Source organism: Protopterus annectens, chromosome 1.part2, assembly GCF_019279795.1.
Source record: "Protopterus annectens isolate FY-2018-M chromosome 1.part2, PAN1.0, whole genome shotgun sequence".
NCBI classification, from domain to species: domain Eukaryota; kingdom Metazoa; phylum Chordata; order Ceratodontiformes; family Protopteridae; genus Protopterus; species Protopterus annectens.
The window spans coordinates 989,253,246-989,276,917 of record NC_056727.1 but is presented as its reverse complement, the minus strand read 5'-3'; the positions used below and the strand labels follow the sequence as shown (position 1 = coordinate 989,276,917).

Genomic DNA, 23,672 nt, shown 5'->3' with positions numbered 1-23,672 from the left:
TTTCTCAAAACTGGCAAACAATCACCCAAGACAAATGGGTTCTGAATATTGTGTCTCAAGGTTACAGGTTCCACTTTCATACTTTACCAAGGCTAAAAGGAATGCCAGACCTGCCACAAAATCAATGGGTAGAGGCACAAAAACAAATTTCAGCCCTCATGGACATGAGAGCTATTCAAAAAGTACCACAACAGGAACAAGGACAAGGATTTTACTCAAGACTCTTCCTGGTCCCCAGAAAGGACAAGGCCTGAAGGCCCGTACTAGACCTTTCAATTCTAAATGCTTACCTGGATATTCCGAAATTCAAAATGTTGACATTACAGCAGCTTCTGCCCATGCTGGGCAAGAAGGCTTGACTTGTTACTCTGGACCTCAAAGAGGCATACCTGCATGTCCCTATCAGACAAAATTGCAAAAGATACCTCAGATTCAAAGCTGGTACAGTGCACTACCAATTCTCTGCACTGTCCTTTGGCTTATCTACTGTGCCCAGGATCTTTACAAAGTGCCTGGCAGCAGTAATTGCATTTTGCAGACAAAAAGGAATTCAAATATATCCATACCTGGACGACTGCCTCATTGAAGCAGAGACAAAAGACATCCTTCTACAGCATCTGGCGTTTGTAAAAAGGTTGCTAATTTCTCTAGGGTACACAGTAAACGAAAAGAAGTAAAAATTAGTGCCCTCACAACAGATTATATTCCTGGGTGCCAGCTTAAATACAACAGCCCAGATGGCTTATCTCACGCCAGACAAACAAGTTCAACTAACTCAGTATTTTCAATTACTGGCAAAAAAGTCCCATCTCCCTGCAAGAAAAATTCTGCAGGCCCTGGGATTCATGGCATCCTACATACTACTAATATCATATGCCAGACTGCATATGATGAAATTACAATGGTACCTAAAAAGTGTTTGGACTCAACACTCTCACAGTTTAGAAGCAGTAATGCCAATGATTCCCTGCCTACAACAGAAGTTTTGATGGTGGGCACAGGCATGTCACCTAAACAAGGGTCAGCCTTTTACCCTACCCACAGCCAGGCAGACTCTAACAACAGATGCTTCGGATTGTGCCTGGGGAGCACACATGGCAGGAAAATGCATTCAGGGCCAGTGGACCGCAGACCAGATGCATCTTCACATCAATCAAAAAGAGATGTTGGCTGTTCAAAATGCCCTAACAGCTTTCAAGGACCTTCTGCATCCAGGACAATTATTATTAAAGACAGACAACACCACAGTAATGTGGTACATAAACAAGCAAGGGGGCACTCATTCTTATCCCCTATGCAGGCAAGCCATGACCTTGTGGAACACAGCTCTAACTTATCAAGTTCATCTGCAAGCACAATTCCTGCCAGGAAAGAAAAATACTCTGGCAGACGATCTTAGCAGAAATATCATGGACCCTCACGAATGGAAATTGAATCCACAAATCTTCAGCATGGTAACGCAAAAATGGGGATGCCCAGACATAGATCTTTTTGCCTCCTCACTTGAATTGCCAACTACAAAAATTCTGCACAAGGACTTATCACACACAAACATGGAAAGTGGATGCTCTCTCCTTCAGCTGGAAAAGCCTAAAAGTTTATGCCTTCCCACCACTGCCTCTCCTCTCAAAGGTACTCCTAAAAGCCAGACAAGAAAAACCACAGATGATCATGATTGCTGCAGACTGGTCACGCCAGCACTGGTACCCAATCTTAAAGAACTTAGCTCAAGGCCCACCATGGATTTTACCTCAAATTCCACACCTTCTGACTCAACAAAACAATCAGATACTGCACGGTCAGCTCAAAACCCTAAACCTGGCTGCATGGCAGATTCATTAGTCAAACAGGCAACACCTCTCTCTAAAGCTGTTATGGATGTCATTTTGGAGGCCAGGAGGCCTAGCACCAGGAAAGCTTACTCAGAAAAATGGAAGAGATTCTGCACCTGGAACCAGGCTCAAAGCCTTGACTCTCTTGTCCCAAACATTCCTCAGATTTTACAATACTTAACTGAGATGCTGGACAAAGGCCTATCCTTCTCATCAATTAAGATCCACGCCTCTGCCATTTCAGCACATTACAACACGGATCCTCCTTTATTCTCTCACCCCTTGCTAAAGCAGTACCTGAGAGGGCTAAAAACATAAGACCGCCCCGGAGAGCACCAACACCAACTTGGGACCTCAATTTCATTTTGGAAAAACTTACCCTGCCACCTTTTGAGCCAGCCAATACAGTCGATCTAAAATTTTTATCATGGAAAACAGCTCTGCTCCTGGCAGTAACTTCAGCACGAAGAGTCTCAGAGCTACAGGCATTAATGGCAGTGGAACCTTTTATAATTTTTCATCAGGACAGGGTTTCTTTAAGGACAAACCCTACCTTTATACCAAAGGTGGTATCTAGTGTGGCTCTTAACCAAATCATCCATTTGCCAACTTTTTATCCAAACCCCCAGAATAAAGGGGAGAAACTTCTGCACTCTTTGGACATACACAGGCAGCTATGCTTCTACTTGGACAAAACAAAAGCTTTCAGGAAAACTGAGCAACTGTTTGTAGCATATGCTGCAGGATCACAGGGCAAGGCTATCTCAAAGCAGACTATATCCAAATGGATAGGACACTGTATTTGTTACTGCTACACACAGCATGGAAAATCAGTCCCTAATACCATCAGGCCACATTCCACCAGGGTAACAGCCACTTCAACAGCCTTTCTCAGAGGAGTACCTACCAAGGAAATTTTGGAGGCTGCAACTTGGAGTTCACTGCACACCTTTACCAAGCATTACCACTTGCCTCTTTACTCTAAATCATAGAGCAGGATTTGCCATTGCAGTTCTGCTGGGCCTCATAGCCAATCCTAACTCTTTATAGACCAGCCACCCAACCTTAGCTTTGGGATTCTACCCAAGTGTAATGACTGCAGCAGTGTAACACGATGAACATAGTACAGTTTTGTACCTACCATAAATGTAGATGTTCGAGTGTTCACACTGCTGCAGTCCAGGTTACTTATCTATACCTTTCTATCCTATACAACCTTTGAGGTATATTTGCTTGTGACTGAAGGTATTGTTTTTTATTTTCTATGTATATTTTTTACTAGCAATATGTATTGCCTACCTACTTGGGGGCACCTGACATCTGGGGCAAGAAAAACTGAAGAAAATGGCGTCGGATGCATCTTATATACCCCTGGCACACTGACATCAGGGAAGAAGCGACAGCAACCGACGCCGGACCAAGACTTTGGAACTCTGGCCGACTACGGGACCGCCTGACGGCAGGATAACCCAAGTGTAATGACTGCAGCAGTGTGAACACTCGAACATCTACATTTATGGTAGGTACAAAACTGTACTTTGTGTACCTACCATAAATGAAGATGTTCGAGTGTATTCACTGTTGCAGTCCAGGTTACCCACCCACCATCCCCCTTTTCTTTGCTGGGACTTATCTGTACTTCTCTGTCCTATACAACCTATATGGTGTATTTGCTTGTAGATAAAGGAAATGTTATTTTTGTGCACGCATTTTTATTGGCATATTTTTCAGCCTTGCAGTTTGGGGGCACCTGACATCTGGGGCAAGAAAAACTGAAGAAAATGACGTCGGCTGCATCTTTTATACCCCTGGCGCACTGACGTCAGGGAAGAGGTGACAGCAACCGACGACGGACCTAGACTTTGGAATTCTGACCGACTGAGGGTAGCCTGCCAGCAGGATAACCCAAGAGTAATGGCTGCAACAGTGAATACACTCGAACATCTACATTTATGGTAGGTACACAACTGTACTTATTTTACCCCTGGTGACCTGACGTCATGGAAGAAGGGACAGCAGCCGACCACAGGACCCAAGACTTTTTTAATCAGGCCGACTGAGGGCAACCTGCCAGCAGATTACCCAAATGTAATGACTGCAACAGTGAATACACTCGAACATCTACATTTATGTTAAGTGTACACAACTGTACTTTCTCTCTCTGAGTCTATGTTGGAGGCGGACTTTAACAAAGTTTCCCCCAACTGTCGACTCTTGCTTTCTTGTCTAATTCATCGATGAGGTTAATTTCCATTGGAGCAGTAGGAACCTCTTGAGCGGCCAGATCGGCCATAGCCCTCAGGAGACATGCCTGGTTGAGGCTTTCCTGGTTCGCAAAACCCTTCAAGGCGTCTTTTGCTAATGCCCCCTTTGATGGTTCTTTTTGTTCGGACCAACAGTTAAGGAAACAGCCGCAGTGAACAAGAGGAAAAGACCCTATCTGCTGTAGGGATCAAAATTATTTCCTTCGAAGGCCTTTTTCCATGACCAGCACAGTGCGAAGAAAATGTGGTTCAGAAAGTCTCAAGGTTCTTTGAAGAGATTTTGAGTCTCGAAGACTCTAAATGCAGAGGCAGAGGACAAGGTTTTAATGGGAGACTATGCCCTAGAAACAGAGGGTGGTCCGGAAAATCAGGGCTTCAGAAAATCTTTGTGTGACCAGCCCTACCAGAGCTCCTGAAGTGCTGCCCGACTGTCCTGCTCTGGAGATCGTCGGGGCAGACTTTTATTGTTCCCAGACGCCTGGACAAATACTAAGAAATGATATCTAGGTGCTAGAAGTAACCTCCAGAGGTTATTACATTCTCTTTTTCCATCCTCCATCCCCCCCTCCCCTCGAAAGGAATCTCCCTGACGTAGCACCCAGTCAGAGGGGAGTACACCATGTAAGTTCAAAAAGTTCTAGAGAAAAGAGTTATCCAACAGGTTCCAGCTGAACAACAAGGATGCAGAACTTATTCATGCTTCTTTTTGGTGCCAAAAATGACATGGGACCTAAGGTCAATATTGAACCTGAGCAGTTTAAAGTTGTATGTCAAGAAGTCAAAGTTTTGCATGGTGACAGTTCAGTCCATTCTGCCATTACTACACAACGACGATTGGATGTGCTGTATAGATCTCCAGGATGTGTACTATCACATAAAGATCGACAGATGCTCCAGGAGACACTTGCACTTCTGGCTGGGAGCCAATCATTACTATTTCAGAGCACTGCTCTTTGGACTCACCACTGCCCCCGGGTGTTTACCAGATGTATGTTGGTAATGGCAGCTGACCTAAGACTGCAAGGATTCCAGGTGTTTCCATACTTAGATGATTGTCTCCTAACTGCGCTATCAAGGCATCAAGTGGTCCAAGCAATGCAGTACCTATTACACACCTTCAGTCAGTTGGGGAATCACGATAAATTTGGAGAAGTCAAAACTAACATCTCTGCAGAGGATAGTGTTCATAGGAATGCAACTCAACACAATCACTCAAATAGCAGCTCTACCGTTACGTGCGTCATCCCTGAGACAAGTCCAAGTCTTACTGGATACACCCGCACTCCCAGCAAGATTTATCCTAACCGCTCTATGTTCCTTGTCAGCTGCCATACTTCTTGTGCCATTGGCAAGATTCTTTATGCGAGTGCTTCATTGGGCTCTAGCGGTTTAGTGGTCCTTTCTGTATTATCCGTTAAATATCCCTTTCAAGTTGACTCAAGCCTGCAGACGTCATCTTCAGTGGTGGATGCTATTGGACGATCTTCAACTGGGCAGACCTTTTTCTCTTTCTCCTCTAATGGCCACAGTGACCATGGACATTTCCTTGTTGGGGTGGGGCATTACAAAGGAAGATTGGTCTAAGACACATGGTCCCTAACAGACACCAAACTGCACATCAGTATTCTAGAGATGAGAGCAGTGCTTCTGACATTGCAAACTTTCCAAGGTTGCCTTCCTCTGAGATTCATACAGACAATATGTCAGTAGTCTAGTATAGCAACAAACAAGGGGGAACCCATTCATACCCGTTATGCAGGGTGGCCATGAGAGTGTGGGAATGGGCAATCTCTTTGAGCCACTTTCTTATTGCAATGCACATTCCTGGGGAGACCAAGGTTCTAGTAGACAGACTCAGCAGATCTGCCTTGAGTCCACGAGTGGTCCCTAAATCAATCAGTAGCGAATCAAATCTTCCTACGATGGGAAAAACCTTGCTGTGACCTTTTCGCATCTCCCCTGAACACCAAATGCAGCAAGTACTTTGCTCTGATCCCCCCAAGCGGGGAATCAGCCAGGGATGCTGTAGTGCATGACTGGCCTTCAGGTCTCCTGTACGCTTACCCTCCAATTTCCTTGATTCTAAAAGTTCTGCAGAAAGCCAGCAGGTTAAAGTGTACTCTAATCCTCATTGTTCCTTTCTGGTCTCATCAGGTATGGTTCCCCTTTCTACGGTCTCATGCAAAATATTCACCATGGATACTGGCTGCCAGACAGGATCTGATTTCTCACCCATCAGAACACCAGCCTACCAATCTCAGAGCCCTAAGACTAACCGCTTGGTTCCTCCACTTCCAGTGATTCTAAAAAAGTCCAGGCTGGCCTCCCCAGTCCAGGAAATCACACTTGCTTCTCAAAAACCTTTACAAAAAAGGTGCACAATAGCAAGTGGAAGAGATTTTCGGTGTGGGCATCAAACCAGAGCATTAACTCCTTTTCAACTCCCATCTCAGCTATTCTTCTCTTCCTGAGTTCTCTTTTTCAGGATGGAGCAAGTTTTTCTAGGATTAAGTTACAATTGCCAGCAATTGCTAATTTCCATGTCGCAGAAGATTCTGATTCACAGACTTCCATTTCAGCATCCAGATTTTGTAAGGTCTTTATGAAAGCGATTTTTCTTTTCAGACCCCTGATTAAAGATCCTTCACTCCTTGGGATCTGACATTAATCCTTTAAGGTCTCACTCAAAGACCCTTTGAACCAGCTGACCCCTGCAACATAAAATTTCTATCCTGAAAGACCATTTTTCTTCTGGACATTACTTCAGCCAAAAGGATATCGGAACTTCAGGCTTTATCATGCAAACTGACATCTATTACCATTTTCAAAGACAGAATTTTTCTGAGTACAAATCCTTCCTTTATGCCTAAAGTGGCCACGGAGGCTAACATAAATCAGTCCATTCATCTTCCAGTCGTTTTTCCTAACCATTCCACAAGAATGAATATATACTTCACCTACATGACGTTCATAGACAGTTGTGTTTCTATCTGCACAGGACAAAGGAACACAAAAAATCTGAGCAGCTATTCATTTCCTTTTCAGCCAGTTGGCTAGGACAGGCAGTATCTAAAGTAACCCTAACAAAATAGATCACTAATTGTATTTCCATCATCTATTACTTGAAATGCTCACAGTTGCCCTGTCCACCAAAAGCCCATTCTATCAGGTCGATGGCCACTTTTTCTGCTTTTTCAGCTAGAACCTCTAATAATGAAATTTCTGCTGTGGCAACTTGGTCCAACGCACATACCTTTCTGTCGTGTTAGAAACTGTATATAGTCTCCAGAGACAGAGCAGCCTTTGTCTCTGCTGCACTCAGGCATATCCTTCCATAGGGGGCCACCCAGGAAATCAGGTAGTTTGGGACTCTGACCCAGTCTTGAGGAAGAATGAAATGGATAGCATCAGATTTAAGAGTTATGCTATCCCACCCAACCTTCCCCCATCCAGAAAGTCTGGAGGTATCTGGAGGATTCCGAGCTCCATAGATTACTAATTTGAGGTCCAGATTTGGGTGATATCTTTGTGTTTGTAAATGATGTTTTTATGCTTACTTCTCTTTTCCTTTCTGGGGCAGTAAACTCAGTCTGAGGTGTTAGAGGAGATGCAGGGCATTATGGGAGTGGGAAGAGCTCAACACTTAAATCATCAGTCTTTTGGAATAGCCGGATCAGATCCGATGTCAGATCGTATTACCCTGTTGTGAGGAAGAATGAAATTACACAACACAGATACCAAGTTATGGTAAGTACATAACTCCTAAATAATTAGTAGAGGATATACAATATTGCATGATAAAGATAGAAATCAATTAGAGGAGGTTACAAAGAATTGGGAAGAGAGATTGGATAAGCAGTACACAAAGAAACAATGGGAGGATATATGTATGGCTTTTAAATATGCATCAAAGTCTAGAAGATTTAGGATCTTTGCTTGGAAGAGTTTGCATAGGTATTTTATACCCCAAGCAGACTCCAAAGAACTTTTCCTCAGGTAGATTGCAAATGTTGGAGGTGTGATGGGAAAGAAAGAAGTAATTGGGAACATATTTTTGGGAGTGTAATGAGCTGGCAGACTTTAAAAATTCCCTGCTGACTACTCTGTCAGAAATACTGGTGAGCAAATTGGTGTAATTAAGGAAATGATTTTTTAGAACTGTGATACAAAATCAGAATTACCTAGACATAGTAAGGTCTTGCTAAGTTCAATTCTGGCAGCAACCAAAAAAGCAATTACTAGAAAATGGAAATAAAAGTCATAACCAACTGTGCTAGAAACAGTGAATGTAGTATCAGAGATAAAACAACTGAAAGTGCGATCTTTAGAAAAGGATAGGAGCAAATTACATAGAAAGAAATGGGAAATGTGGAAACAGTACATGCAGAATAATGTTTTGGAGGAGGATAGACATTTAAGGGGATGCAGGAAATGAATGAGCTATGTAATGTTTGACTTGACAGTGACTGTATAGAAGATTATATGCAGTGTATACTGTTTGCATCCGAAAATGTCAATATGGTTTGTTTTCATTTAAGTAAATGTATGATTGCGAATGTCATAAGTAATAATTCAATAAAGATGTTTCTTGTTAAAAATAAAAAAGGGGGGAGCAGGATGGTGGGCTCAGAACTATAGCTGCAGGAGCCAGGCAGAGGTGCTTAAAAGCAGAACTGTAAAAATCTAGATCTTTGTTCATAGAGATAGTAAAATCTACTTTTATACAGAAATCACAAGCTCTGTGACCCCTGCTTTACAGTGTTTTTTGCTGAACTTAAAGTAGTCCCAGAAAGAGGACAGAAGTAAGTACTTGAGCCATGTTTACGCCTCCCTCAGTTTTTACTGACCAATATTCTTAGTAGTGCTCATTAGGTCTAGGGGGCATAACCACTGCTGACACTGGCAATATCTTGTCCTAATTTTGTATCAGGTGGAATTTTGGAGTAATGTGATGACATTTTCTGATTTTTGTAGCATACAGTATATTGAAGATGTGAAACAGATGTTCTTCATGCTTCACTGTTGCAGTCATTACATTTGAGTAATCTGCTGGCAGGTTGCCCTCAGTCGGCCTGAATATCAAAGTCTTGGGTCCTGCGTCGGTTGCTGTCTACTCTTCCATGACATCAAGTAGTCAGGGGTATAAGACATGCAGCCAACGCCATTTTCTTCAGTCTTTCTTGCCGCGCGGTGCCCGAAGCAGAAGCAGTTCACAAGTGCCGGTCGGCCGACTTCTGAAATTTTCACATTCGAGTTTCAGAACCAAAGTCTTCAATTAAAGCTAAGTACCCCATTGGGGAAACTTTTTCTTGCTCCTTACCGATGTCAGTAAAAGTTAATAATTGCATTACTTGTGGGAAGCAAATACCTCATAAGGATTTTCATTTGTACTGTATTCCTTGCCTAGGCCCAGATCATAATGTGCCTTGCTGTCGGTTTTGTGCTAGATTTAACCAACACACTATTAAGCGTTGGTATATCTTTGCTTTATAATATTTTGGAAAGAGATTTAATTACCCTGAAATGTCGTCGGATAGCAATCCGACTACCGGAGTTCACAAAAAACGCAAAGAAAAGGACAGAGACAGACCGTCAAGGTCCAAAACCGACGACGAAGCTTCTCCTAAGCCAGTCGCCGGTTCGCCAGTACTCAGTGAGGCGCTTTCGCAGCCCCTGATCCCCACTAATTTCGAGTCTCAGGCCTCTACCGAGACCCATGTGGAATCCGGCATACTGCGAGATTCCCAGAGTATTGTACCCGCGGATGTCTCTCCCTCGGATGGGTCCAGAGCCGCTGAGCAGGCACTGGCTTCTGAGGGTATTTTCAGGCCTGAACATTTCTATATAAAACCGACGCCAGCTTCAAAAACAAAGATAAGAGGTCTAGGCAAGACACTGATTATGAATCTTCAGATCAGGTTTCTATTTCTTCTGATTCCTCTTCTGATCAGAAATTTTCTATACCACCCTATGAGGATTCAGATGCAGAGGAATCCATCCCATCTGCATCTCCTCCTGAAGATTATTCTTTTGGAGAAACCTTGCATACTTAAGGGAACATTTTCATTGGGAGAGTCAGGATTTCTCAGAATCAAAAAAGAGGCTTAGGGATTTCCTTCTTCTTCCTCAGCATAGGCCATTGGCTATACCTCCTGTATTAGACATTGTTGATGATGTGTTTTCGGAATCAAGCATAGCTCCAGATTCCCTACCTCCGGCTCCTAGTAAGCCAGACAGATATTACAGGGTTCCTGACTCCCACAAATTTTTATTCAAAAATCCTGCTGCAGACCCTGAAACTATCTCACAGGGTCCGAAAGGTGTAAAGGTCTCAACAGCTAAGAATCCTACCCCCTCTGATAGAAATTCCAGGGCGCTGGATAGATGGGGAAAGAAGATTTATACGTCTGCAACCTTGGCAATTAAGGCCTTAAACTGCCAGTTTCATATGCTTAAATATCAACAGCATGTTATGGGATTATTAAAACAGAAAATTATGTTGATTCTTGAATGTGTGGAAAATAAAGAATTACAGGAATTATTGCATGCAGCAGAACAGGTTGGAAAGCATACTTTGCAATGTGGTTTTGATTCCTTGGAGGCCTCTTGCAGGGCCGCAGTTACTGGATTTGTGATTAAAAGGCATGCCTGGCTCATGGAGCAAAATCTGCCTGATCATGTTAAAGCTAAATTGTTGGATGCACCTTTACAGCATGATACTCTGTTTGGTAATAAGGCAGAAGAGGTGTTAAAGAAAATGGAAGACAAAGCTAAGTCTACGCAAACTGTAAAAGATTTCTTACAAGTACAGCCACCAAGATTCAGTAGACACTGGCTTACAAAAAATTGGTCTTTTCCTGTGTCCGACAGAGCCTCACGGGGCAAATCCAGGCACTCAAAAGGCTCTAGATACCAATCACAGGGTTCTTACAGGTCAAAGGAATGGGGTGCCTCTACCTCCAAATCTGGAGGAAACAAAGCACAACCCTACAGTAAACAGTCTCAATGACTTCCCTCTGCCATTACCAAGCACTTATCTTTTGGCAGCCCCCTTAGGGGGAAAATTAGCACTTCATGCTCAAAACTGGCAGTTGATAACCCAGGACAAGTGGGTATTAAACATAGTATCCCAGGGATACAAATTTCATTTCCATACCTTGCCAATTCCAAACGGTTGGCCAGATCTGCCGCAAAATCAATGGGCAGAGGCACAGAAACAAGTTACGTCCCTCATGGATATGGGGGCTATTCACCCAGTACCAGAACAGGAAAAAGGACAAGGGTTTTACTCAAGATTGTTCCTGGAACCTAGAAAGACAATGCCTGGCACCCAATACTGGATTTATCGATTTTGAACACATTCTTGGGCATCCCAAAATTATAAATGCTGACTTTGCAACAGCTTCTGCCCATGCTGGGCAGGAATGCTTGGTTAGTCACTCTAGACTTAAAAGAGGCATACCTGCATATCCCAATAAGGGAATTGTGCAGAAGATACCTCCGCTTCAAGGCTGGTTTTATGCATTACCAATTCTCTGCACTGCCCTTTGGCTTATCTACTGCGCCCAGGGTCTTTACAAAGTGCCTGGCACCAGTAATTGCATTTTGCAGACAAAGAAGCATACAAATCTATCCTTACTTGGACGACTGTCTCATTCAAGCAGAAGACAAGGACATTCTTCTTCAGCATCTGGCATTTGTAAAAAGGCTTCTAACATGCCTAGGATACACAGTAAACGAAAAGAAATCACAACTGGTACCCTCTCAAAAGATTACATTTCTGGCTGCAAGCTTGAATACAACTGCCCAGATGGCTTACCTTACGGCAGACAAACAAAGGCAACTGACTATTTACTTCAAACAGATGGCAGCAAAAACCCAGTTATCTGCAAGACAAATTTTGCAGGCTTTGGGGTTCAGGGCATCCTGCATTCTACTAATTCCACATGCAAGACTGCATATGAGGAAACTACAGTGGTATCTAAAATGTTTATGGAATCAACATTGTCACAGTCTGGAAACAATGATTCCTCTCATTCCCTGCCTACAACAGGAGTTTTGGACCTCAGTTTTGTGTTGGAAAAGCTCACCCTGCCTCCATTTGAACCAACAGCTACTGCGGATATAAAGTTTTTATCTTGGAAAACAGCTTTCCTTCTGGCAATCACTTCAGCAAGAAGAGTTTCAGAACTACAGGCCTTCATGGCTGTGGAGCCTTTTATTACATTTTACCCGGACAGTGTGTCCCTCAGGACCAATCCTTCCTTTATGTCTAAGGTGGTATCCAGTGTGGCTCTTAACCAAACTATCCACCTGCCAACTTTTTACCCAAATCCGCAGAACAAGGGGGAGTGGATTCTGCATTCCTTGGACGTACACAGACAACTAAGATTCTACTTAAACAGGACCAAATCTCTAAGAAAGTCTGAGCAGCTACTGGTGGCATTTGCTGCAGGATCAGAGGGGAAGGCTATTTCAAAGCAGGCTATTTCAAAGTGGATAAGCCACTGCATTCGTTTCTGCTATTTGCATCATGGTAAACCGGTATCCAAGGGAATCAGGTCACATTCCACCAGGGCTGTATCTACCTCAGCAGCTTTTGTCAGAGGGCTGCCAACCAAAGACATTCTAGAAGCTGCTACTTGGAGCTCTGTTCATACTTTTACAAAGCATTATCATTTGCTCTCTTCTCTAAGTCCAGGGCAGGCTTTGCCACTGCAGTTCTGCAGGGCCTTATAGCCGCTCCTAGTGCTATTTAGTTCCAACCTCCCATCCATAGCTTTGGGATTCTACCCAAATGTAATGACTGCAACAGTGAAACATGAAGAACATACTAAAGTTGTGTACAATTACCATAAATGTAGATGTTCGAATGTATTCACTGTTGTAGTCCGGGTTACCCACCCGCCACCCCCCATTTTTCTAGAACTTCTCTTTCCTTCACTATATTCTCCAGCCTTTGTGGTGTATTTGCTTTTAGATGAAAGTAAAGTTTATGTTTTTACAATTGCATTTATATATATATATATATATATATATATATATATATATATATATATATTTATTTTTGCTCCCCATTTGGGGGGCACCTGACATCTGGGGCAAGAAAAACTGAAGAAAATGGCGTCGGCTGCATGTTTTATACCCCTGACGACCTGATGTCATGGAAGAGGAGACAGCAACTGACGCAGGACCCAAGACTTTGATATTCAGGCCAACTGAGGGCAACCTGCCAGCAGATTACCCAAATGTAATGACTGCAACAGTGAATACACTCAAACTTCTACATTTGTGGTAAGTGTACACAACTGTACTTTTTCTTGAGAAGGGTGATAAATGTAGAAACACCAGAGTTTAACAGTGATTAGGAATGACACTTGGTAAATTCTGAAGAGAAGTAGGATGTAATGGACAGTCTGTAGCCAGGAAAATGGCAAAATGAGTTCATAGGGTAATACTTTTCTTTCATCTCTCTCACTGTTTATGTAGACTGCACTGTAGTATTTTCTGCTTGACGGTGCTTTCCATTTTTTCCACCTTCAGTCATCAGTACGTGCATATTCTTCTGTACCTTTTTTTCCCATTTGTCCCCTCTGCTTTAAACTGCTAATTAATGTTGTCAGGGTCTTAGATTAAGTTATTCTGTAATGAATTTTGTTTGCTGTTTGTTGCCGTTTCATACTTTTTCATTTGCTGATCCTCAGTTTACTTGTTCACTGTGTAATTTCACTGAGGAGCTTCTTCTTACCAGTTTGATCCTTTCTGTGCTTATCATTTTTCTTGCTAAACTGCATTACCCCAGGTCTCAGCTCACTGTGATGATTGAATCAGTATACTTCTCCTCCCTTTTGTGCTCAATAGACTACTCAGCTGATGGTGAGGATATGATTATGAGTTTTGTAGCACTTTCATCATTATGGTTATAGACAGGTATCCTTACATATTTATCTGACTTTATTTTTCTAGTATTCTACAAACACTAAGTAGCTTTGTGGATAAATTCTTAAATACTTTTCCTTCTTTTGACAGGGTACCAGCCGTCCGTCACATTATCACGTTTTGTGGGATGACAATTGTTTCACTGCAGATGAGCTGCAGCTACTGACCTACCAGCTCTGTCACACATATGTGCGCTGTACACGGTCTGTATCTATTCCAGCACCAGCATATTATGCACACCTGGTGGCATTTAGAGCAAGATACCATCTTGTGGACAAAGAACATGACAGGTAATGTTCTGAAAATTGAAATACGCTAAAAGACACTTGCACATGTAGATAATATTGTAAATAATTAAGAACAGCGTTAAGTTTAGTAAAGGTATCATTTCACAGCTTTTCAGTGTTACAAGAAAAGCTTAGGTTTAGTTGTTATTTTTAATTCAGATTTTTGCCAGCCACAGTTAACTGTGTAGTGATGTCTGATTAGTACCTCATGAGAAAGATCTGCGTACCATCTGACCAGGAATCATTGGGTAGGATGTGTGATTATATGTTGCAGTTCATTTTTTGGCAGTCTTTGGAAGTCTAGTCAGCTGCTACAGAATAAAAACTCAACAGCAGCATGTTAATGCATACTAGTCATGGTAAACTGGTGAACTTCAGTCTGCTGCTTAAAACATAAAAATTAAATAATAAGGTAAGTTTTGAATAAATGACTTAAATATTAAGGTCCATCAGAGTGAATCCTATTTTCAGTCTTCCAGTGAGGTACCTTGCTCTCATGGCATTCAGAATCCTAAGGTAACAAGCCAACTGCTTTAAAATCTGTGCTTTTTGAAAAATGTAGCCTTTCTTCAGACCATAAAAATGCTTCCTTAGCAGAACTGGGGGTACAAAAGAAAGGTAAATACAGAAGATCATCGAATTATACTAAGATGTTTAGGGTCTATATTATATGCTCGAAGAATTTAGTCTTCGAACACATAAAGAGCGAAAGCTGTAAGCTGCGAATGGCCACTTCCGAGAAGTTTTTCCTAGGGAAAAAATTCACTTGGCCGTAAACACAAAAACAAACTTTAAAACCCTATTCAAGTGGGACACCCTAACTAAATATACCAACTCTGAGATCACTCTACATTGGAGAAAAGGGCAATTCCCGATAACAACCAAGCAAATTTTTTTCACAGGGAAAAGATTCGTGGAAGTGGCCATTCGCGGTTTCCAGTGTCCACTCTTTATGTGTTAGCTTTTGAGTGTTCGATGAAGAGACTCTTTGAGCTTCTAATATAGACCCGATATTTATCAGGCATTGTATGTCAATATCTCAGGTGAATATCCATTACTTATTTGGTAGCCAGTACAGGTCCTGTAGTACAAAGTGATTCAACCTACCTAGGAAAGGACAGCCATTGGCTTAACAGCTATATTCTTGTTGTAAGCATTATTGCGTACATGTTCATGTTGATCAGAGCTGTACTGTCACCGAAGAGTACAATCCTTTGAGACTTTTGAAGATCGATAGTCAGCTTGTGCTTTTCTTTGCTGGGCAAATAAGTTTCCTCTAGATAAAAAACTTCCATTTTCTTCATTTTGTTATGTTTTATTACTTTCCTCTTCAGTGAAGTTATTTTAAAGGTAGAAGTGTTGTGAGACTTTCTCAAGACTGTAACATACTTTTAAATGGAGCATGTATTTTTTTCTATCAGTTTAAAAGTAGTGTAAAGTAACCGAAAGCATTTTTTTCTGTGGAGAAATTGTTTATTTTTCTTTTGCGGAGCTGGCATCTTGGTTTAAAGTGCCTTGTTACTGCAGTTTTTTCTGTCAAAAAGTAACTTTTGTGGATTAGATGTTCATCGTGTTACCCTGCTGCAGTCATCACACTTGGGTTATCCTGCCGTCAGGTGGTCCCGCAGTCGGCCCGAATTCCAAAGTCTTGGTCCGGCGTCGGTTGCTGTCGCTTCTTCCCTGACGTCAGTGCGCCAGGGGTATAGGCATCCGATGCCATTTTATTCAGTCTTTCTTGCCGCGCGGTGCCCGAAGCAGAAGCAGTTCGCAAGTGCCGGTCGGCCGACACCTGAGATTTTCGATTTGAATTTCAGTCCGAAGTCTTCAATAAAGCTAAGAACCCCCGTTGGGGAACATTTTCTTGCCTCAGTCCGATGTCAGAAAAAGTTAACAATTGCATTTCTTGTGGGAAGCAAAAACCTCATAAGGACTTCCATTCCTATTGTATTCCTTTCCTAGGCCCAGACCACGACATCACAGGTTGTCGGTTTTGCGCTAGATTTAATAAACAAACTATCAAACGCCGTTTTGACTTCGCACGGCATTACTTTGGTAGCAAATTTAATTATATCATGCCGTCGGAGCAGCCGACGACCACCATACATAAAAAATGCAAGGATAAGGACAGGCACCCTAGGAACAAGCCAGACTCCGAGGCCTTAGCTGGGCCTGTCGCCAGTTCTCTGGTTTTCAGTGAGGCACCTACGCAGCCCCTGACGACCGCAGAACTGGAACCCCAGACAGCTGCGGATTCCCAAGCGGAGCCTACTAGGCTGACGCAGCCATCTACCGACACCAGAGCAGAAGTAGACACCGGTGCAGTGGAAACACCTTCGGTTGCAGAAGTTCTCTTCAGACCGACTACACTCACCATTAAATCTTATGCTAAGCTTAAAACTCCTTTAAAACCTAAGAAAACTGTACATCAGTCTACAGTTCAAGGCCCCATGCCTAAGAAACAGATGCTTAAGATGGCTGAAGATTTGATTACCCTTATCAGGGGTTCCCATCTCCCTCCTGATAAAAGACCAAGACAAGAGGAGGATTATGCATCCTCTGACCAGGTTTCACTCTCCTCAGATTCCTCTGAGGAACAGGATTACACTTTTCCACCTTATGAAGACTCTGATGCTGAAGACTCTGTTCCCTCAGCATCTCCCCCTGAAGACTACTCCTTTGGGGAAACTTTACATACCATGAGGGAACATTTCCACTGGGAAGGCCAGGATTACTCAGATTCTAAGAAAAGGCTCCGAGAGTTCCTTTTACTACCCCAACACAGACCTCTTGCTATCCCTTCTGTTTTAGATATTATGGATGATGTTTACTTGGAGTCTAGTTTAAATCCAGATTCTCTACCTCCTGCTCCACCCAAACCAGACAGATACTACAGAGTACCTGACTCACACAAATTCCTTTATAAAAGCCCTGTAGCTGACCCAGAAACAATTTCCCAGGGTCCTAAGGGAGCAAAATCTTCTATGGCTAAAAATCCTGTGCCCTCTGAAAGGGATTCCAGAGCCCTAGATAGATGGGGAAAGAAAATATACACCTCAGCAACTCTGGCTATGAGAGCATTAAATTGCCAGTTTCACATGTTGAAATATCAGCAATTCCTAATGTCTCAGTTAAAACAAAAAATGAGCACACATTCAGAACAGTCTGAATTCAAGGAAATGCAGGATCTGTTGCATGCAGCTGAACAGGTGGGCAAACATACTTTACAATGCGGATTTGATTCATTGGAAGCTTCCTGTAGAGCAGCTGTTACTGGCTGTGTCATACGTAGACATGCTTGGTTAAAAGAACAAACCCTCCCTGACCATGTTAAAGCAAAATTATTGGATGCACCTTTACAGCAGGATGTATTATTTGGCGTTAAAGCAGAAGAGGTTTTAAAGAAAATGGAGGATAAGGCAAAGTCTATGCAAACGGTCAAGGATTTTTTGCAGGTACAACCCCCTCGTTTCAGCAGAAATTGGTCAACAAAAAACTGGTCCTTTCCAGCTGCAGACAGATCACAGAGGGGCAAATACAGACGCCCAAGGGGCAGAGGTCAGTTACAGGGCCCTTACAAACCTCGCCAATGGGGTTCTGCTACCCAGAAAGTAGGCAAAGACAGGCCCCAAGCTACCAGAAGACAAACACAATGACTCTATCCTCAAGCTACCAAGCAAATCTCTCCTGGCAGCTCCCTTGGGAGGAAAACTAGCATTTTTTGCAGACAACTGGCACATCATCACAAAAGACAAATGGGTTCTAAACATTGTCTCTCAAGGATACAGATTCCACTTTCATACCTTACCAAGGATCAAAGGAATGCCAAACCTGCCACCAAATCAATGGGCAGAGGCACAAAAACAAATTACAGCTCTCATGGACATGAGAGCCATTCAACAGGTACCTACACAGGAGCAAGGACAAGGATTTTACTCAAGACTCTTCCTAGTCCCAAGAAAGGACAAAGCATGGAGACCCATTCTGGATCTTTCAATTCTGAACACCTATCTGCAAGTACCAAAATTAAAGATGCTAACACTACAGCAGCTTTTTCCCATGCTGGGCAAGAATGCTTGGCTAGTCAGTTTGGACCTCAAGGAGGCATACCTGCATGTCCCTATCAGACAAAATTGCAGAAGATACCTCCGCTTCATTGCAGGTTCAACACATTATCAATTCTCTGCACTGCCCTTTGGCTTATCTACTGCGCGCAGGGTCTTCACAAAATGCCTGGCACCAGTAATTGCATACTGCAGACAAAGAGGAATTCAAATATACCCATACCTGGACGACTGCCTTATTCAAGCAGAAAGCAAGGACATTCTTTTAAAGCATCTGGCATTTGTCAAACACCTTCTAAGTTGCCTAGGGTACACAGTAAACGAAAACAAATCAAAACTAGTGCCCTCACAAAACATAATATTCCTGGGTGCCAGCTTGAATACAACGGCCCAGATGGCTTATCTCACGCCAGACAAACAACGACAGCTGATTCAATATTTCAAAATAATGGCAATAAAGACCCAACTCCCTGCAAGAAAAATTCTGCAGGCCTTGGGATTCATGGCATCTTGCATACTACTAATACCATTTGCAAAACTGCATATGAGGAAATTACAATGGTACCTGAAAAGTGTATGGACTCAGCACAGCCACAGCTTGGAAACAATGATACCACTCATTCCCTGCCTTCAACAGGAGTTTCTATGGTGGGCACAGGCATGTCACCTCAACAAGGGTCAGCCTTTCACCTTACCCACAGCCAGGCAAACTATGACAACAGATGCATTGGACTATGCCTGGGGAGCACACATGGCAGGGCAGTGCATTCAGGGCAAATGGACTTCAGATCAGAGGCATCTGCATATCAATCAAAAAGAAATGCTAGCAGTACAGAATGCCCTAACAGCTTTCAAGGACCTTCTACACCAAGGACAACTAATAATAAAGACCGACAATACCACAGTAATGTGGTACATAAACAAGCAAGGGGGCACACATTCCTACCCTCTATGCGGGCAAGCAATGACCTTGTGGAACACTGCACTGTCTTACCAGGTTCAATTACAAGCACAATTTCTGCCAGGAAAGAAAAACACATTGGCAGATGACCTAAGCAGAAACATCATGGATCCGCATGAATGGAAACTAGATCCACAAGTATTTGCAATGATAGCTCAAAAATGGGGACGCCCAGACATAGATCTGTTTGCAAACCCCCACAACCACCAACTTCAAAAATTTTGCACAAGGACCTTCCATCCACTAGCTTGGAAAGTGGACGCCCTCTCATTCAGTTGGGAAACATTAACAGTGTATGCCTTCCCTCCACTGCCTCTTCTAGCAAAAGTACTGCTGAAAGTCAGAGTAGAGAGGCCACAAATGATACTTGTTGCACCAGATTGGCCATGCCAGCATTGGTATCCAATTTTAAGGAACATGGCCCACAGCCCACCATGGATTCTGCCACAAATTCCTCACCTGCTCACCCAGCGAGACAATCAGATTCTACACAGCCAGCTCAAGACTTTAAACCTGGCTGCATGGCAAATTACCTAAACAACCAGCCAACACCTTTATCCAAAGCTGTTATGGATGTCATTCTGGAGGCCAGGAGGCCCAGCACCAGGAAAACCTATTCAGACAAATGGAAAAGATTTTGCGCCTGGAACCAGGCTAAAGGCCTAAATCCCCTTGATCCAAGCATCCCTCTGATTCTACAATATTTAACTGAGCTGTTGCACAAAGGACTTTCCTTTTCATCTATTAAGATCCACGCCTCAGCAATTTCAGCTCGTTACAGCACGGATCCTCCTTTATTCTCAAATCCACTCCTAAGACAGTACCTCAGAGGGGCTAAGAACTTAAGACCGCCAAGGAGAGCCCCAACACCTACTTGGGATCTTAACTTTGTTCTGGAAAAGCTTACACTACCGCCCTTTGAACCAGCTTTTTCAGCTGATTTAAAATTTCTTTCATGGAAAACTGCCCTACTACTAGCAATAACCTCAGCTACTAGAGTCTCAGAGCTACAGGCACTAATGGCAGTGGAACCTTTCCTCATTTTTCATCAAGACAGAGTCTCTCTACGTACTAACCCTTCCTTTATGCCAAAGGTGGTATCCAGTGTGGCCCTAAACCAAACCATTCACTTGCCTACCTTCTTCTCAAATCCCCAGAACAAAGGAGAAAGACTCCTGCACTCTTTGGACATTCACAGGCAATTACGTTATTACTTGGATGAAACTAAGGCTCTCAGAAAAACTGACCAGCTCTTTGTAGCCTATGCTACAGGATCACAAGGAAAAGCTATCTCAAAACAGACCATTTCTAAATGGATAGGGCATTGCATACGTTTCTGCTACACACATCATGGGAAACCAGTACCTGCTAACATTAGGTCCCACTCCACCAGGGCTACAGCTACATCAGCAGCCTTTCTCAGGGGAGTGCCAACCAAGGATATTCTGGAAGCTGCAACTTGGAGTTCAGTGCACACCTTCACCAAACACTATCACCTACCTCTATACTCAAGACTAGAGCTGGTTTTGCCACTGCAGTTTTGCAGGGCCTACTAGCTTCTTCTAACCCTGTTTAACCACCTCCCATCCTTAGCTTTGGGATTCAAAACAAGTGTGATGACTGCAGCAGGGTAACACGATGAACATAGTACAGTTTTGTACCTACCATAAATGTAGATGTTAGAGTATTCACCCTGCTGCAGTCCAGGTTACCCTCCCTCCATCCCCTCTGAACCAGCTGAACTTATCTCTACCACTCTGTCCTATACTACCTCTGTGGTGTATTTGCTTGTGCCTAAGGGTTTTGTTTTATTTTTATATAGCTATATGTATTTATATATATATATATATATTGCCTACCTATTGGGGGCACCTGACATCTGGGGCAAGAAAAACTGAAGAAAATGGCATCGGATGCCTCTTATATACCCCTGGCACACTGACATCAGGGAAGAAGCGACAGCAACCGACGCCGGACCAAGACTTTGGAATTCGGGCCGACTGCGGGACCGCCTGATGGCAGGATAACCCAAGTGTGATGACTGCAGCAGGGTGAACACTCGAACATCTACATTTATGGTAGGTACAAAACTGTACTTTGTGTTTATTGTCATTTGCTGTCTTCCCTGGGAAAGAAGCACCATTTTCGGCTTGACCATGGAGCAGACCACCAGTCCCATGGTTAGTCCTTCTTCCAATAACAAAAAGAAAAAGTTAAGCAAACAGCCTCTGCCACCACAGATGCTAGCAGTTTGCCTTAGCCACAGGTGGGTGACTCTGCTGTGGCCATTTGTTGTATCTCAGACCACTCATCTTTAACGCTGGATCCCTCTGTTGTAGCACCTGCAGCCAATACGACTAGGGGTTAGCAGATCTGTGGCTGTTGGGATCCCCTGCAGTGGGCAAGGGAGAGCCACTGTTGTCAGTCTTGGGAGAGGGAACAGGGAAGGCTTCCCTGTTGTGTCAGAATGCTGTGCCCTTCCCTGGGGAAGCAGCTGCTGCTATTAATATTATGGTTGGCCCCAATTTTCTTGTCAAAAAAAAAAAATAGTAAATCAAGCATGTGTCTACTTCTCAAATTCCTTTGGATAGGAGTAGTTCACAGGATCTGGCTCAGGATTTAATTTAGGATTTTGATCTTTCTTGTAAGCTAGTTTCTGGTAAAAGAAAGGGATTCCTCTTTTTCTGAAGAGATTCAAGGTTCTGAATCTGAACAGGAAGATGAAGGGATGAATACAGTTTCCCCCCAATATTTCTGATTCAGACTCAGAGGAGAGCTCATTTTTTGATTCTCTTTGCTGGGGTTTCTGTACGAGTATTACTAGAATACGCCATTACTTTCAGTGGGAGAATACTGACATTTCTCAGTACATCTGAAAATACTGTGAATTGTTACAGGATTTTCCAGTTCCTACACCCATTCCTCTTGTTCTGTCTGCTTTAGAGGATGTGTGTCACTGCCTGCAATTTTCCAAATAGTGAGTCAGCTGCCCCTAAAGAGGCATATAGGATGTATAAAGTTCCTTGTTCTTTTAAACATCTTTTAAAGTTTTGTACACTATTCCCAAACCTGACCCAGCAGCTATGCTTTAGTTGATCCCACTGCTGCCTAAGAACTTAGCAGTCCTAAGGATGGGAAAACTATTGATATGTATAGGAAAAAGTGTGTACTTCTGCAGCTTTGATTTTCAGAATTTTGAGTTGTCAGACTCATATGTTAGTTTGTTCTGACAAATTGAGAAATTTGAGGAATGTTTTATCTGCATTTTCTTCTTGTTAAGAAAAATCTGCTTTAAATAACTTGTTTCTTTTATTGCACAGGTCACCACTCATTGTTTGCAGTGTGTGTATAACTCTCTTAATTCTTCTTCCAGGGCTATGGCCACTGGTACTATTTTAAGGAGGTTTCCATTCTCAGAACCTCCCACATAATTTTAAATTCTCCCATGGATATAGCTTTAGTGCTTGTCCTCTCTGCTGCAGAGGTGAGCAAAATGTGTGATGAAAGAGGCAAGCAAGAGGCAAGCTAATACAGGGAATCAATAAGATTTTTTAGGCCTCCTTTTCTAAATTATTCTAGCAATTTTCTAGCTCCTCATCCATTTTTGGCAAAAAAAACAGAATAAACAGTCTCAACAAAATTCAAGTAAATAGACATTTAAAAATTCCAAAAAGAAGTCTCGAACCTCCCAAAATCAAAAACATTCCAACAAGTCTGAAGGACTGCTCGAGACCTTGTGACCCCCTCCCACCCTGGCCCCTTTTTTCTTCCAGAAAGTCTGAATCTCAGTTTTAATATTTAGCAACAGATTGTTTCAGACAAAAGGGTTATGAAACTCATTCATCAAGGTTACAGACGGCAGTAGGAAGAAATTCTTCTTTTACAGGGGGTCATTGCTCATCCTCAGGATCAGACTCTCTTGTTTCCACATGTTCTTCATCACATGCTGTTCCAAGTAGTGATAGAACCACTTCCTCCTTCTCAGGTGGAGAACGTTTTTTATTCATTGATGTTCCTAGAGCCAAAGAAAGAAATGCTTGGAGACCAGTTCTGGAACTTTCTTTCTTAGACCTGTTTGTGATAGCGTCCAAATTTAAAATGATGTCACTTCACAAGCTGTTACCACTTTTTTCTCTTTCAAATTTCTTGGTAGCACTAGACTTAAAAATGCTTATCATCACATCCCTATTCATCCAGACTTCAGACATTTCTTAAGGTTTTGTGTATCTGGATCATATTACTAGTTCTCTGCCTTAAAGTTTGGACTATCTCCTGCATCAAGAGTGTTCACAAAGTGTCTAGCTCCAGTGATAGCTCATTGTAGGCTA

General features: G+C 42.7%; 1 protein-coding gene across 1 annotated transcript in view; it reads left to right on the top strand.

The window, feature by feature from the left end:
- The window catches only part of LOC122792213 (protein argonaute-3), a 1,955,650-nt gene that overhangs the window by 1,815,411 nt on the left and 116,567 nt on the right, over window positions 1–23,672 (top strand). The window contains exon 18 of the mRNA XM_044059953.1: window positions 14,126–14,325. Within this exon, the coding sequence (XP_043915888.1) occupies window positions 14,126–14,325 (200 nt within the window). The remainder of the gene's footprint in view (window positions 1–14,125; window positions 14,326–23,672) is intronic.